The sequence below is a fragment of the Podarcis erhardii genome (genome assembly GCF_964252035.2).
Source record: "Podarcis erhardii genome assembly, chromosome: 4".
Lineage (NCBI taxonomy): Eukaryota > Metazoa > Chordata > Lepidosauria > Squamata > Lacertidae > Podarcis > Podarcis erhardii.
In genome coordinates this window covers 28,359,537-28,375,264 of record NC_138508.1, presented here as the reverse complement: position 1 = coordinate 28,375,264, position 15,728 = coordinate 28,359,537, and the positions used below count along the sequence as shown (strand labels likewise).

At 41.7% G+C, this 15,728-nt stretch overlaps 1 protein-coding gene across 3 annotated transcripts in view; it reads left to right on the top strand.

The window, feature by feature from the left end:
- Positions 1-14,224, top strand: part of KATNAL1 (katanin catalytic subunit A1 like 1) — a 35,858-nt gene extending 21,634 nt beyond the window's left edge. For all 3 annotated transcript variants that reach the window (XM_081859943.1, XM_081859942.1, XM_081859941.1), the window contains 5 exons: positions 5,122-5,280; positions 6,978-7,104; positions 8,754-8,888; positions 12,260-12,386; positions 13,870-14,224. In XM_081859943.1, the coding sequence (XP_081716069.1) occupies positions 5,122-5,280; positions 6,978-7,104; positions 8,754-8,888; positions 12,260-12,386; positions 13,870-14,068 (747 nt within the window). In that variant the 3' untranslated portion in view covers positions 14,069-14,224. The remainder of the gene's footprint in view (positions 1-5,121; positions 5,281-6,977; positions 7,105-8,753; positions 8,889-12,259; positions 12,387-13,869) is intronic.
- The last annotated feature ends 1,504 nt before the right edge of the window (positions 14,225-15,728 follow it).

Genomic DNA, 15,728 nt, shown 5'->3' with positions numbered 1-15,728 from the left:
CATACATGCATGCATGCTTTTGTTTCTATGCCACCTTTCCACAATTCAAACCATGCTCAAGGCTTACAACATGAAAAAAATACATAACTAAAACATAACAAAAGTAGTCAATTAATGAAGCATTTAAAATACACAAACGGAACAATTTCCATGTATCTCATAAGATCCAAAACAAATATACAAAAAACCACAGCATCAATGACCTCCTCATCCCCTGGAACAACACCCCAACCCAACTGTCTGTTCAGCAGCCTCAGCTTTTGTAGCTTCAGTCAGTTAGGGCCCTGCTCTCCCAGGCCAGGTGGGGAAAGGCCTGCAAGACAGGGAGCAGTTCTTCCAAGACAGGCAGTATGGTCTTTTCTCTCCTTCATCCCCTCTTGACCTTTGTTTGCATTATGGGGTGAGGAGAGGGTGATTTTTCATTGTTATTGGCCGAAAAAAGCAGCATTTGGTGTCAGTCATTCTGAGTAATAACTCGGATAGCGACCAGCCAGCTCTTGTGTGCTCAGGCCCTCTTGAGAACAATTCTCAGGACAGCTGCTTTTATTTCCAAAGTAGGCTCTCTGTATGAAGCAGACAGCTCCCCTCCTAGCTGAGCACAGGCATGGGTAGATATATTTGTGTGGACATCAGAGAGGTTCCGGTTTTGCTTCCTTTGAACTGTACTTTGAGCTAAGAAGGCCCAGGCGCCAGTTGTGCTTCCCACTGTTCAACTAGCGATGGTTACAACAGCAAGGCAGACCCCGCTGTGCCCCCATCAAAACACCCACCCCTTGCAGTGCACTTGAGCATATGTGGAAAATTCCTAGATTTGACTGAGCTAGAAAGAAAAGATAAGTTTTGTGTAAAGGATTTTAACTAGCCATTCATTGCTGGAAACTAATTCTCATAAAGAAACATAGCAAGGCGTTTCATAAATTCACTTTGTGCAACTGCTGAGCCTTGAAAAATAGGCCAACTGTGTGGAATGGAATACAGTGCAGATTAGCATCTGGGTTCCTATAAAGCAGAGATTGGGAATCCATGGCTCCCCAGATGAAGATAGATTCCATCAGCCAGCAGCAGGTATAGTCAGAAATGATTGGGGTTGTGGTGCGGCGACATCAGGGTGGGGCAGAGTTTCTCCTGCTATATAGTTATGAGTTTAAAGAGTCAAAACATGATTGGATCTCATAGCACTTTCACTTTAATTTATCTAGGGTTGTTTATGACTTCATGACTACTACAACCACCATGGAAATATCCTAAATGGCCTCTTATTTATTTATTAAATAAGAAGAGGAGGAGGAAGTGTTCCATTGTGCAAGCAGAAATTCTTGCACTCGTGGAAGCACTTCATCAGATACTGCCCCATTTTTGTTCTTCCGTACTTTCTGGTGGGTTTTTTAATCTATCTGTGTTTGTTTTCTTTTTCGCCTTTGTTGCTAAAGAGACTATTTAATTTTTTTCAAAAACGAAATATATTTTTTTGCGTGTGGATCAGAGCCCATTTTATTACTATGGCCAAGTCTTTAACGATATTACAAAATACTATTTTATCTTCTGCAGCTTTTACCTTTGATTTCAGGAGAATGTCTGCAGCCACAGAAATGCCATTTAAATACCAGCTGTATAGAAATAATATGAACACTTGTGATTTAATTACCCATAAACGTACATTGGAGCCTACATTAGGAGAGTCCTTAAATGGCTATAGAGGTAGTGAGAGTTAATGGAAAATCTAGGCACAGTGAGTCCATTATGCCCAAAGAATCGGGGAGGGGAAAACAATTTTGAATAATTGCATTTTCGGTTGATTTGTTTTTATAAGTCTTCTCCATGCCATTCTTTCAAAGTAATCTCCACCCCACTCTGAGGAGCAGGCAATTTTTAATTTGCAGAGTGGATAGCTTGTAACCGGTTATTTTATTGTGGTGGTGTTTTATGTAAGATATTAATTGCATAAAGTCTATTGTGATGTGCAATTCTAATTTCGGCTAATTTTATTACCCTGAAAAAAAGAAATTATTGTTAGAAGTTAATCTGATCTTATGTTTGCAGGGGAATGAAATATGTGCAGTAACAGCAGAGTGTCTGATGAGAGAGCATGGTGGCAACTGCTCTCCTTAAATTATTGCTGTGCATTTCTGATGGTGAAAATCCTCTGCAGTAAGACCCCAGCCTTTCCCAGTTCTAGCTCCTGAGCTCTTCGGAGGCTCTTTAAAAGATCTGAACATTGTCAACAGTTCAACAATGTAAATGGGAGAAAAGGGGGGCGGGGACCCACATGTGAACAAGGTTGACATTCTTCCCACCTTTCTAATCCCCATCTTCCCAGCAGTTGAAGGATTAGTTTGGTAGGCCATTATAGAGAAACCTTGACAATCAAAGGGCAGGGTTAGGTAGGGGCAAATTTTTAGCTTCAGGCTAACTTGGGGTAGGGTGAAGAAGAAGTGAAGTGGTGTTAGGGTTTTAGAAAGGAAGGACATGGTGGCAGTTGAGACTATTATCCAGTAGCTCTTAGAGATATATATTTTTAAAGTACAGCTCTGGGTCCTCATCATCCAAAGGTGAAGAAGCTTTAATATCTGTCTTCTTTCAGAGTACTTTTAAGTTGATATTTCTACTGTTATATAAGCTCTGTCCTTGAAGACAGAGTTTGTGAAACACAGACGCTTACTAGTTTATCAAAACGGCTTATATTCCCCCTGCTCCTGTCTGTCAGTTGAAACACTTTGGATATTCTTTTTTACTTTGTACTATGTTGATATACAGTGGTGCCTCGGGTTACAGACGCTTCAGGTTACAGACTCCGCTAACCCAGAAATAGTATCTTGGGTTAAGAACTTTACCTCAGGATGAGAACAGAAATTGCGTGGCGGCGGTGCAGCAGCAGCAGGAGGCCCCATTCACTAAAGTGGTGCTTCAGGTTAAGAACTGTTTCAGGTTAAGAATGGACCTCCAGAACGAATTGAGTTCTTAACCCAAGGTACCACTGTATTCCTTTCAACTTTCATTGCACACTAAGAGGTGACTTGTATTTTCTTTAGGTGTGCAGTATCTTACTGCAGAAGTGCTTGAAAATATTGGATGGTTTGAACGATGGTTCCAGGCTTCATAAACCATAATGTGATCCTGACTTATTTTCCTGGTTTATTAACCAACATTAAGCCAGACTTCCTGGTTCAAGTGCAATGGGGAACTCTGGCTTAATACAAGCCAGAAGCTGGTGCATGATGGGATTGAGGGGAGGAACGCTTGGCCCTGATGCTTATTTCTGGCTTCATAAATTGTGGAATGATTGTCCAAAGCAGGCCACTACATGGGCAATTGCATCTGTGCATAGGATTTATAGAAGAAACATTGTTTTGCCCCGAACACTTAGCAGAAGCTAAATTGTGTCCATGCTGATGGGTGCTTGTGAGCGACAACATGCAGGATATTCAGGAAGCCGATTCATATTGCATGCGTGCTTGATGAAGCCCTAATTTTTAAAGCAGGGAGGACCATTGTATTGTAGAAAGGTCACCTGATTTATTTATTTATTTATTTATTTAATTTGTTAGTTCCTTTATCTTACCAGGACAACCCAAAGCAACATAAAACCAACCAAACAGACTGAGAAAAAACCTCACAGAGATACTTTAAAACCAAAAAGAAATACACTAAAAACACCCTGCCCACTGCTAAAAGGCCACAGATAATTAAATGCCAAAAGCCTGGTTAAAGAGGAAAGATTTTGCCGGTCCACCGTCCCTCAGACCATGTGGTGCGCCAGACTATATTTTGAAAAAAAAAAAAAAAAAGAATGAATTCCTATGCCCAGAGATGCATTTTAAATAACCCAGAGATGCATTTTAAATAAAAGGACACATTCTACTCATGTAAAAACACGCTGATTTCTGGACCATCTGTGGGCCGGATTTAGAAGGCGATCGGGCCACATCTGGCCCACGCGCCTTAGGTTGCCTACCCCTGCTCTCTGGGGAGAGCATTCCACAAATGAGGAAGCACAGCAGAAAAGACCTGTTCTTGTTGCGCTCCAGACCTCTTGTGGAGGAGGCACATGAAGAAGGGCCTCAGATGCTGGTCGCAGGGTTCAGGTTGGTTTGTATGGGGCAAGGCAGTATTGAATCTGAGTTGTGGCGGGTTGTTCATTGTACACAGTCATCTATTAATTTCATCGCAAGGTGTTTTCTCCATAAAGTGGCAAACTAAATTTGTGGTGGGGAGGGGAACCTGCTACAGTGGTGCTTATTATCATTATTTATTAAATTTATATACCACCCTTCATCCGAAGGTCACAGGGTAGTTTACAGAATAAAAACACAAAAGGAAAACACAAAATACATAACAACAAAAACCAACAATCCCTTCTCACAAACACATTTACAAGGTGATAGATAGTTTAATCAGCCAAAAGTCTGATTAGAAAGTTACTACATCCCACAGATTAGAGCCAAATACATTCTGCTGGCGCCTGGATCTTGGCACTTTTCTGATCTGTGCTGCTGAAAGGGAAAAGCGTCCAGGTAAACTCAACCTGTGGAAGCTGGAAGAGCAGGTTGTTCTCATTCCCTCTTCCGCAGTCTCTCATTAATGCCTACAAACTCCTCTTCCTTTCCTGGGCACTCTGCCAAGAACCAACAGTGCTGGTTCAAAATGCATTGCTCTGGAGAGCCCACTAGGGTGAGTGTTTTGCTGAGAGGCACTTATCTGCTGGGACTCTGACCCTTGGACCACAACTAGCACACTGCTTACTCATTGTAAACTGATGTGCACCATCTTAGTATACCTCCAATTTTAAAAAACAACAACCCATGTCTTATCAGTTTATCCTGCGGCAAGACTTCTAGGCTCAATTTAGCTCAATATTTCTACAATAGTAACTACAAAAGGGTTGAACTATAGGAGATACTCTCTAATCTTCCGTTACTTTTCAGGTATCAAGTAGCAGTCAGCTTTGCGTTAATGAAATCAATTACAGTTTTTATGAATCAACAGCCGCAGATTATTGTAATAGCACAACTGGCTTTGACAATGCTAGGCTGTGTTTAGACAAGTTCATTTAATTTTATTATTCTGCACCGTTGTTCACTTATACCCGCTTGTGCTTATTCAGTTGCCCTCGTTTAATTTTAGGGAGTGTTGATGGTTGGCCCTCCCGGGACTGGTAAAACTATGCTAGCGAAGGCTGTCGCTACAGAATGCGGAACGACTTTCTTCAACGTTTCTTCCTCCACTCTGACGTCGAAGTATCGAGGCGAGTCTGAAAAGTTAGTTCGCTTGTTGTTTGAAATGGTAAGCATTACTGATGCTCAAGTCTCACAGTTTCTTGTTGTTATAGTGGGCATCTAAGTCACTCCAACACATTGGATAGTATCCAACTCAGTTTTATTCAGAGCCAGACCCATTGAAATGAATGAACCTAAGTTTGTTGTGCCCATTTATTTCAATGGGTGTACTTAGAAGTCCTAGAACTATCATTACAAATTGGGGTAAGGCTTTTCAGCCACATTTGCCAACCATGTTATACCAACCAGCAACATTGTGCTACAAAGTGCCTGTAATATCTCCAGCTTTTAGAACTAATGGCATCTGTTTCCAAAATGACTCATTATGTGTGTGTTGTTTACCTGTAGTATGAAATCTTTCACAGCTTCCTTTAATGTTTTGAATTTATCAGAGTCAAGGCCTGATATTTCTTTAACTTTCTGCCTTTTGAGATTGGTTTTTATTTTCTTTTTGTTTCTTACTCAAAATGTTTTCTTCTTTCCATTTCATCTTTTGCATTTCCCCCGTTCATTTTCATAGCACTTGTAATGTGCAGAATGCTTTCTAAACAGCATGTTACTCATCTTTACACAATTCTTGCGAGGTAGGCTGCTTTGATCCTGCTTTACAAAAGAAGCTCATTGATTAACATGCATATGTAAAATATAATGATTCAATCACCACAGCCCCATAACAAAAGGAAATTGTTTTTGTCTTCTTCTCCTTAGAAGGTTGTGTCAGAGCTATGTCACACATCTGACTGATTCACAGTTTGCAATGTTTTAGAAATGACTTCAACAGTAGCTAGAACTGACTTTGTAGGCACGCAAACAGGGCCAAATCTGTCAAGTTTTATAAGGTGCCACAATACTGTAATCTTTTCAAGAGATTTGCAAAAAATAATAATAATGAAAAATTGAGGGGGTTTTTTGTACATGTGCCATTTTTATGTCCATGCCCCCTTCTCTTTGACACACACACAGACGTAACAGTTGGCCAACACCACAGTAGTGATCTCTACATCTGCTCTGCTGAAACTTTCCTACCAACAATGCAGCCCTGTGTCTTTTGTGCTGACAATTAAAAAACAAACAAGTGTCTAAGCACCTAGAATATTAATAAACATTCAATAGCACCTTACCAGCTGAGCCAGTGGCTAGGGAGGGCTCATTTACTCCACTGAAGCCCTCATAATCTGTAATAGGGGCATCTACTTTGGTGTCCTCCAGATGTTGTGGGACTCCAACTCCCATTCACCCTGTTCAGCATGGCCAGTGGTCCTATAACATTTGGAGGACACCATGTTGGCCACCTGCTGTCTCTGGCTACAAAGTGTTAAGAAAACTGCTAACCTAACATTTCCCCCTCCTGTTGATTCCCTCCCCCTCTTGTTTTTGGAGATAAATTGACAAAAACTTTATTTTTCTATATCTGTGTGATTTAATCAGATATATTATTTGCCTTTCTGCAATCATGCAAGTGGTTCTAAAAGAATATCCCAAACCAGCTTTGATTTAGCATTAGATACATAGATGCTGTTCCTAAGACAGATGTTGTAAGGTAAGCTGGACAGCACATCTTTGTCAAAGGGGCATAGTCAACCAAGCTTTGCTCAGAGTAGACTCAGTGAAATGAATGAACATCACTTAACGTACATCTTGTATATGATGGAATCTCACAAAAACTGCAATGTTGTGTTTAGTAAATGTTTTCTTTGTTTCAAGGCCCGATTTTATGCACCCACAACCATTTTCATTGATGAAATAGACTCCATCTGTAGCCGCAGAGGCACCTCTGATGAACACGAGGCAAGCCGTCGGGTCAAATCTGAGTTGCTTGTTCAGATGGATGGTAATGTTTGATATCTGCACTGGAGCTTCCCTTCCCTTTTTATAAATTGCTTGTAGTCTTGTTTTGGAGAAGGCGTGCAGCCAGTTAAAAAGCAGCATATTTACCAACATGTCCTGAAATGTTCTCGTTTTAAGCTGTCCACCTTTTGCTGACATAAGTATTTGGGGCATAGTCACATGATGCAGCCATCTTGCTGAAGCTAAGCTGTTCTGCGTCTGCATGGGGGACCACGAAAGCTGCTTGGAGTTCTATCATAGAAGAAATGTGAAATGTAAATGTAATACAGTGGACGCTTGGGTTGCAAACGTGATCTGTCCGGGATGCACGTTCGCGGCGCGTCTGCACACACGCGGGTTGCGATTTGGCGTGTCTGCACATGTGCAAAGTGCAATTCAAGGCTTCTGCGCATGCACGACTACCGAAACCTGGAAGTAACCCGTTCTGGTACTTCCTGGTTTCGGTGGTCCGTAATCCAAAAAAACGCAACCTGGAGCATCTGTAACCTGAGGTATGACTGTACAAATGAAGAGCATGGCATAATTACTCGTTTTATGCTCATTTTTCTTTACAAAGATCACTTAAGATGCATTTCCCCAATTAAGTGGCAAATGTTATGTGTGTATGTGTGTGTTTGATTATGTAAAAAGTTTTATATACCGTTCTTAAGGCTGTTCCTAGAGTACTTAATAAAGATGATTAAATATAAGAATAAAAAATAATACATTACAATACACAAGAGATGGGAGATTAATAATCACCATTTTTTGGTTTTGTTTTATAGTAATTAGCAGCCCTGTGTAGCTGCTTTGAAAAGTGGTAAAGAGTTGCTGGGGGAAATTAACCCTTCTGCCCACTTCATTTCCTGGCCATCTAAATGCCTACTTACCCTCCAATGCTGTTTGGATGTGTTTTTCTGAGCAGTTTCCTTCTGTGGACTGGGTTACTTTGTTGTGCTTTGTGGAAACAAATACAGTGGAACCTTGGTTGTTAAACGTCTCTGTTGACCAGCGTTCCGGCTTTTGAACGCGAAAAACCGCTTCAGTTTTTGAACAATGTTCGGAAGCCGAACGTGCCACATGACTTCTGTTTTGAGTTTCCCTATTATATTGATGCTACTGTTTTTGGTTTTTGGTTTTTGAACGTTTCAGAAGTCAAATGGTCTTCCAGAACGGATTACGTTCAAAAACTGAGGTTCCACTGAACATGGTTTGGTATTGGGCCTCATACACTGCCTCTGTTCTGTACTCATCATATTGTGCCTAGGCAAGTTCCCACCCACCCCAGTCACCTGTGTTATGGTGTTGCCCACAATAGGTTCTTAGATTTCTCTGTGCACCCCTGGGCTCCAAAAAGTTTGGGGCCTTAACCTCTTCATTTCATGGTTTTAGGCTGGTGTTCTTTAGTTGAGGAGGATTTAGTGGCTCCCCTGTGCAATGTATTCTGAGCTGGAATCTCTGCTTAGCTTTTGTTACACTAGTTTTATAGGATCTCTGTGTTATATAAACTAGCTTTATTGGAACTGTGATTTTAATTGTTTGGTTGTTTTGTTACTTTGAAGTATAGAATAAGCTCAGCTCTTGGATGTCTGAAAAATCTAATAAATAATAGAAATAGTACCCTGTTGTCTGCTATGTCTTTTGTTGATGTAGGAGTAGGCGGGGCTCTGGAAAACGACGACCCTTCGAGAATGGTGCTGGTGCTGGCTGCTACAAATTTTCCCTGGGACATTGATGAAGCTTTGAGAAGGAGGCTGGAGAAAAGGATCTATATACCATTGCCAACAGGTGGGAAGGAAGGCCGTAATATTTTCTGTCCAGATTCACTTCTCTTACATTTTGTTATTTGAAGAATTCATTTGACACTTTGGTTGCAAACATTTGGTTGCATTTTCAGCAGCTAATAACTTGCCAGTGCTCTCTCCCTCACTCCCTTTCCCCTTAAGGGTTGAGACTGGAGAATGAAAGTATTGCAGTATTCCATTGCAGACCTGGTGAGAGAGATGCTAATGAGCTTGGACTTATTTTGAATGTTTAACAGTCCTTGATTGAGCATCAAAGGCCGCCTTCAGACATCTTTTGAAGAAATATTGCCAGTGCATTTCCATGCACTTGCCGGTTAATGCAGAGAAGCGGATCCATGAATTTTCACTCTCAGGCTGGCGCTGCTGTAAATCAACTCTCGCCTGACCTTTACGACTAGATTTCCAGCCGTTCAGATCGTAGCATGCTGATTGTTCCCCTGCCTGAGGATGCCATATCATATATTGCTTCTCCTTGGCTGTCAGTCATATATGCTATTAATTTCAAGATCCTTTATCATTTTAGCTTTATAAAGTGGCGTCTTCTCTTGATACACTGGGATGCCTGCTTGCCTCCATGACCCTCGAGATAACAGAATAGAAGTACAGTGTGGTTGTAAACTCTTAAGGGTTGAAACAACATATTGGAGCACAGCATGGGGCTGCTGGCAATAATAGCATCTCTAGCATAATTCTTCCCCTCTCCCCTTGTAAGGTTGAGGTTGACTTAATATATATCATGATGACATTGGTGTGAGTTTCCCTACTCCACACCTTCGGTTTCTGCTGGTAGGATGGGAGAATCACCACTGTGTGATGTCTTGATACATGAGAAGCGATCCAAAAGGTTACAGAGGAGAGGGGAAATGCTTAACCTAGAGATTTAATTTTGCTGTGTCAACTTCATGTTGTATGTAATGTGTGGTGTGGTGTCTAGAGTGTTGGACTGTCATCAGGGAGTCTCTGGTTCACATCTTCACATAGCCATGAATTCACCTGGTGAGCTTGGACCAGTCAGTCTCTCGACTTTACTTTCCAAGGCTGTTGTCAGGATAAAATAGCTGATAATGGTTGGGGGAGAACCATGCATGCTACCTTGAGCTCGTTGGAGAAAAGACTGACTACACACATTCAAGAAATACTAATAGTTCCAGCCTATAATGGGAGCCCTGACTTTATGGCTGATTGGGGTATTACATATGATTTAAATTGCCTTGCAGATCTCTATCATGTTATTGATCTAAACTTACTGCTAATGCAAAAGAGAAGATGAAAGGCAGACATTTGTTTGCATTTATGGTTTTAATCATTTGAAGCCATAATTGCTTTCAGCCCTGTTGGCGGGGCGGGGGAAGTACCTCATCTGAAGTTCTACCACGTTATTGGTTCTGGCTTCTATCTGTGCAGTGCAGAATGGGCACCTTGCTAAGATGTGTCTACTTCTCTTCTCCGCAGAGACAAGGATACAGTGCCCCTTCCAGATTGCCACTATTTTGTGAATGGGATTCAGTCACACCAGCAAATTTAGGTTGTGCAGTTAAAGTGGGTTTGGCTCTCTTGCATAATGAACACACTTTTAAAAATAAGACTTTTTGTAGGAAGCTAATTGATGAAAAATTGCACTGAAAAGTGTAGGATAACAACGGCTTGATCTGACATCTTATAGCATCCCCACCTTTTGCAAACAGATCATGAAGAATGTTCAATAAACAGGTCATCTGGAAGAGACTAGTGTTGGAAAAAACATGGAAAAATAATTTCCACTGTTGCTGTTTTAGGTACTCTGCAAAGTTACCCATGGTGAGACATGCATGCAGAATCTTATTAAAAGATCAGTTATTATTCTGTTTTTTGAGACCACTATTTTTAACTGTCAACACAGTACAGAACTCCCAGCTACAATGTGTACATTGAATGTTTTTATACCAGTACAGTATAGCTTGCCAAAGGCACATTGTGATGGATGGGAAGCTTGTGTATTTTATATTTTTGATGTTTATACTATGCCATCAGTGTTCATTGTGCCTTACAGCACCATACGGGCAAATTGGGCATCTCTCTGCTCAGAAGGAGCTTGCACTCGAAAACTAACAACGAGGGGAAAGGGAAAGGAGAGAAGAATGTGGGCAAAGGCCAATGCATGTACTTAATTAAATTAAATTAAAAAGAAACATTGTTCAACTGAAACCCCTGGGTCACTTATATCACCAGGGCAATCATTTTCATTATGTAAAACTTGTTCAGGGGTCCCTCCTCAGCAGCTGGGGCAAACACTCTTTAATAGGGAGGGTGTTAAATTCAGAAACTGAAGATAATGCAACAAAATCTATTGGACAGAGGGAAAGGAGGGATCTCTCTGTGTTTGACAGGGGAGAGGGAAGGAATCCACCCATCCTTATTTAGAGTGTATCCGTTCCACTTGGCTTCCCCCACTTCCTTTTTCTCATAATTAAAATGATCCTTCCCTTCCTATTTTTCTGTTTGTCTAAAAAGAAAGTGAAAAAGGATCAACCTGGTTTAACAGTAACTTAATAACTTAACCAAATAATTTATTTAATGCCGATTGCTTTAACAAATGCTGTTAGCTAAATAGGACTAACATTTAGGGTGTTTTCTGCTGAGTTGTCTCTTTCTACAGCTTCTTATTGTCCTGTTGTCTTGTAGACCAATAGAACAATGTGCTTCCATGGTCTCCTGTGAGATGCTCAGTGCAACACCAAGTTTGCACTTAGCATCACACTTTTCATGTTGGCAAGGCATGGGCCAAGGTGCTGCCTTAGGTGGTCTTGCCCTTTCATACCTGGGGGAAGAAGGGCGGTCAGCAGGCTGTGGGGGAGAGGGCCCAACAAAACTTCAGTCTCCAGCAACTCCCTCCAAACTACGCTAAAGTTTGGTTTCAGCTAGGCATTAGCAAAGGCTGCACAGAAAAGGTGGTTTTGAGAAATTGTTGACACTTGATACAAGGTTTGCTGAAAAAACTTGGGTAGGATAGGGTAGAGAGTGCATGTTTATGGATGTATGCATATCTATGGATGTTTTCATAGTTAATGGCAAAATGACTACTGGAAATTGTGCGCTCTCTCTCTCTCTTTATGTGTGTACACACACACACACACTTTGCTTCATACAGAATTCACTAAAATTATATAATTGATTCTCTTTTAAAATGCACTTTTTGCAGTTAATACAGTGGCAGTGTCTTTAACATTCAAGAGTCGTCACCAGCGAAATTGCTTCCAGGCTGCTTTTGCTTAGTAATCCCCACCCCCCCATAAAACCAAATTACAGGGTTAAGTGTTATTGAATATCTACATGTTTGCAAGCCCTGCTCTGATCAAACAACTTTTATTTTTGCAGCAAAAGGCCGAGCAGAGCTGCTTAAGATTAATCTTCGGGAAGTAGAACTGGATCCTGACATCAGCCTGGAAGAAATTGCTGAGAAGATCGAAGGCTACTCTGGTGCTGACATCACTAATGTTTGCAGGTATCCTATTTCCTGGGTTTGCAAGCTAAAGAAAAATGGAATTGCTAGGCAAACTACACATACTGATTCCTTTTTGAGTACATTGCTGACGACTCAATCTTTTGCCTTTACGTCAGTGCTTTTAAAATTCTCCTTCCCTGGAAACCCTTTCTGCATCAAATAGTTTGCTGAGGAACCAGTAAGAAGCCCAGAGTGTTGCAAAAGATCTTGGAACCGTTTGGTGGGCCATACACTCAGTTCACACAGAAGGCAGATTAGGTTTCTTAGGTCTTACTGTTGTTCCTTGTGAACTGATAACCCGAAAAGACATGTATTGCAGGGGAAGCTTGTTTGCCACTATGGATCTTCTCATTGAAGGACCCTTAATAGGTGTCTGAGGAATGTAAGTTTCTCCTAGCACTAGAACTCAGGGTATTTCCAATGATCAAAGGAATGGAGCAACCAGTGGCGTCACAATGGGGGGGCGGTAAACCCCGGGTTCCATGCCTGTGGGGGTGACAAGAAGTCACCTTGCGGGGGCTCGTGGCAGCACGAGCAGCTATCGCTCCACCGCAGCCGCTTTTGGAGGATCCTCCATTCATGGCTGGAGTTGCGAGCAGAGGTTTCTGGCACTGGCAGCAAACCGCTAAGTACAGCGCATGTGCAGCGTCACACACATGTGCAGCGTCGCATGCATATGCGCTGTACGTAGCAACGCCGCACATCCGCTGTATAGCTGTTTGCCGCCAGCGGCATACGGATGGTGCTGGGATCCTCCGTTCGCGACTGTAGCGGCGCCAGAGGGATCCTGGCACCGTCCATACGGCGCTGGAGTGCTGGCGGCAAACCGCTATACAATTATGTGCGGCATCGCTATGTACGGCGCATGCGTTGTACGCAGCGATGCTGCACATGCGCCCTACATTGTGACGCCTGCCCCGGGTGTCACGACTCCTTCCTTTGCCCCTGGGAGCAACTCCCCTGTAAGGGTTGCAGCATTGGGGGCTTTTTAGTTTAGAGAAAAGACAAGTAACAGGTGACATGATGGAAGTTAATAAAATTACACATGGCATGGAGGAAGCCGGTAGAGAAAAGGTTTTCTCCCTCTCATAACACTAGCACTCATGGACATTCAATAAAGCTGGATGCTGGGAGATTTGGCACATGCAAAAGAGTAGTTCATGAACTGAACAATTGCCTCAGCATCTCCATAAATCCTTGCAAAAAGGGGCGGGTGGGTCCTTTTTATCGTTTTAATTATCCTCTGCACATTTACCAGATGCCTTAGTGGATTTCCGTTCCAAAGTGTTGTTTTATGTTACATTAATGTTGGGGGTGTTGGAGATGTGCAAGCTTGTTTCGCCACAGGGGAACGCTGAGATAGCTAAGAATAAATGCTTCTGCATTTCTGCTAGAGGCCTGCAACACAAGAGAGGTAATCAAAATCCATATAGTTCCTAGCACACGGTGTTAGTAATTAGTTCTTGCGAATTTTCCTTTGCAGGGATGCTTCTTTGATGGCAATGAGGCGGCGCATTAATGGCTTATCCCCAGAAGAGATCCGTGCGTTATCTAAAGAAGAGCTTCAGATGCCTGTTACCAAGGGAGACTTTGACCTGGCTCTGAAGAAAATCTCCAAGTCTGTTTCAGCAGCAGACCTGGAGAAATATGAGAAGTGGATGTCAGAATTTGGATCTGCTTAACAGACATCATCTCACAAAGGATTTTAGCTTTTCAGTTATAAAATATTACAAAGACTTAGAAATCTTTTAAGGCTTGAGTTTTTCCTACGGACAAGGACCCTTTTAAACTTTTTTTTGCACTTTAAAGGGAACAAAATAAAATGTTACACAATGAAATCATGGTATTTCATGGATGAATACTAAAAGCTGTAAATGTAGCAAGAGAATCCTATGTGTTTTTGGTTGTCTGCACTTTTTTTTTAACACTAGTTCCCAGTGTCCTGATTTTCACGTTCTAGTCTTTCCTGGCTTTTATCTGCCAGTCAGATATAGGACTCTGCAGGAAAAAGTTGACAAAACCTACTGTTCTGTACTCTTGTTGTTGGGTCATATTGTTTGTCTAGTTAGAACCTGATTCCTTGAACGTAGGACTGGCATTTTTATTCGTTGCCTCTCCCCCTCTGTTTAGAGAGCTCATCAGTATGATCTAAGTTGAAAATACCGAGATCACTTTACACTGCAGTCACGTTGTCATGGCTACAGTCGTATTTGCTAGAACACTAATAATCATATAAAATGTGAAAGGGAGGTGCATACCTCCAAAATATACAGTGTGGCCAGTTACAGCTCTTTGCCATCTTTTGCTCCCAGCTCTGAAGAAAAGCTCCTCTTGTGTTCGCTGCACCAGGAGAAGTGCAGTGAATGCAATCGCTGCTTAAAGCGTGGAGCAGCCCGTCATAGAAATCATGTATCACAATCTTGATGTTTGAAATCTCAGGGCTGCTCTCAGTGCAGTTTTACAGTTGTGTCAATCTATGGATTTCGCTGTATCTACTGCTGTCTTTGATTTCTCATTGTATACCACTGTAAGCAGAAGTTTGGTAAGGGCAGATAAATTCCAGAGGTTATAGTGGCTTAACTCTCCAGAGTAGGTCATGTTAAATGAGTGTACATCTTGCACTTTTTCATGCTTTGTTAGTGCCAGTTGCACCTTTGCAGTATAAGATACCAAGGTGGAACACTTGTGGAAACTAAGCTTGAAGATATAGAGCCGTCATCCTTGACATCCAGGAATAATCTCTCCTCCTCCCCCACCCCACCCTTATTTCTGGTGCTTTCTAGCATTTAAACTTACTTTTGCATATTTCATCTGTTTTTTCAGATATGACAAATTGGTTCTCATCTCTGCATAATATTACCAAGGGTCCACGCACATGAAAAGAGGCACACAACAATGGCTTGTTCTTTGGGGCCCTTCAAAAATAATGTATAGCTCACTTCTTGAACTTGTTTTGGGTGTATGTGTGTGGAACTCGTTATCAAAAGTTTTGTATTTGGGAATGAATGTATATGATCAGAACCGCAATTGAATCTGGCTGTAGGAGAGTTACATGAATCACCTAAACCTAAGGCAAGGTTTCCAGTTTAGAAAACAAAACAAAACAGGAATGTCATGTAAATCGGTCTTAGACATCTTGAAATGATCAATAGGCATTTCCTAGCCACCTGTTCATTTGGCAACTCATCTAAAATAATTTGCATTTCTGCCCTTTAAGGCATTGCAAGATGTAGGGGTTTTCAGATGTCAAGCATGCTGGTGCAAGGATGTTTAGTTGTGCTTGGAAATTTCCCTCCATCCCTTATCCCCACACATCTCCTAAATTTGCTCTAGATTAAGGTA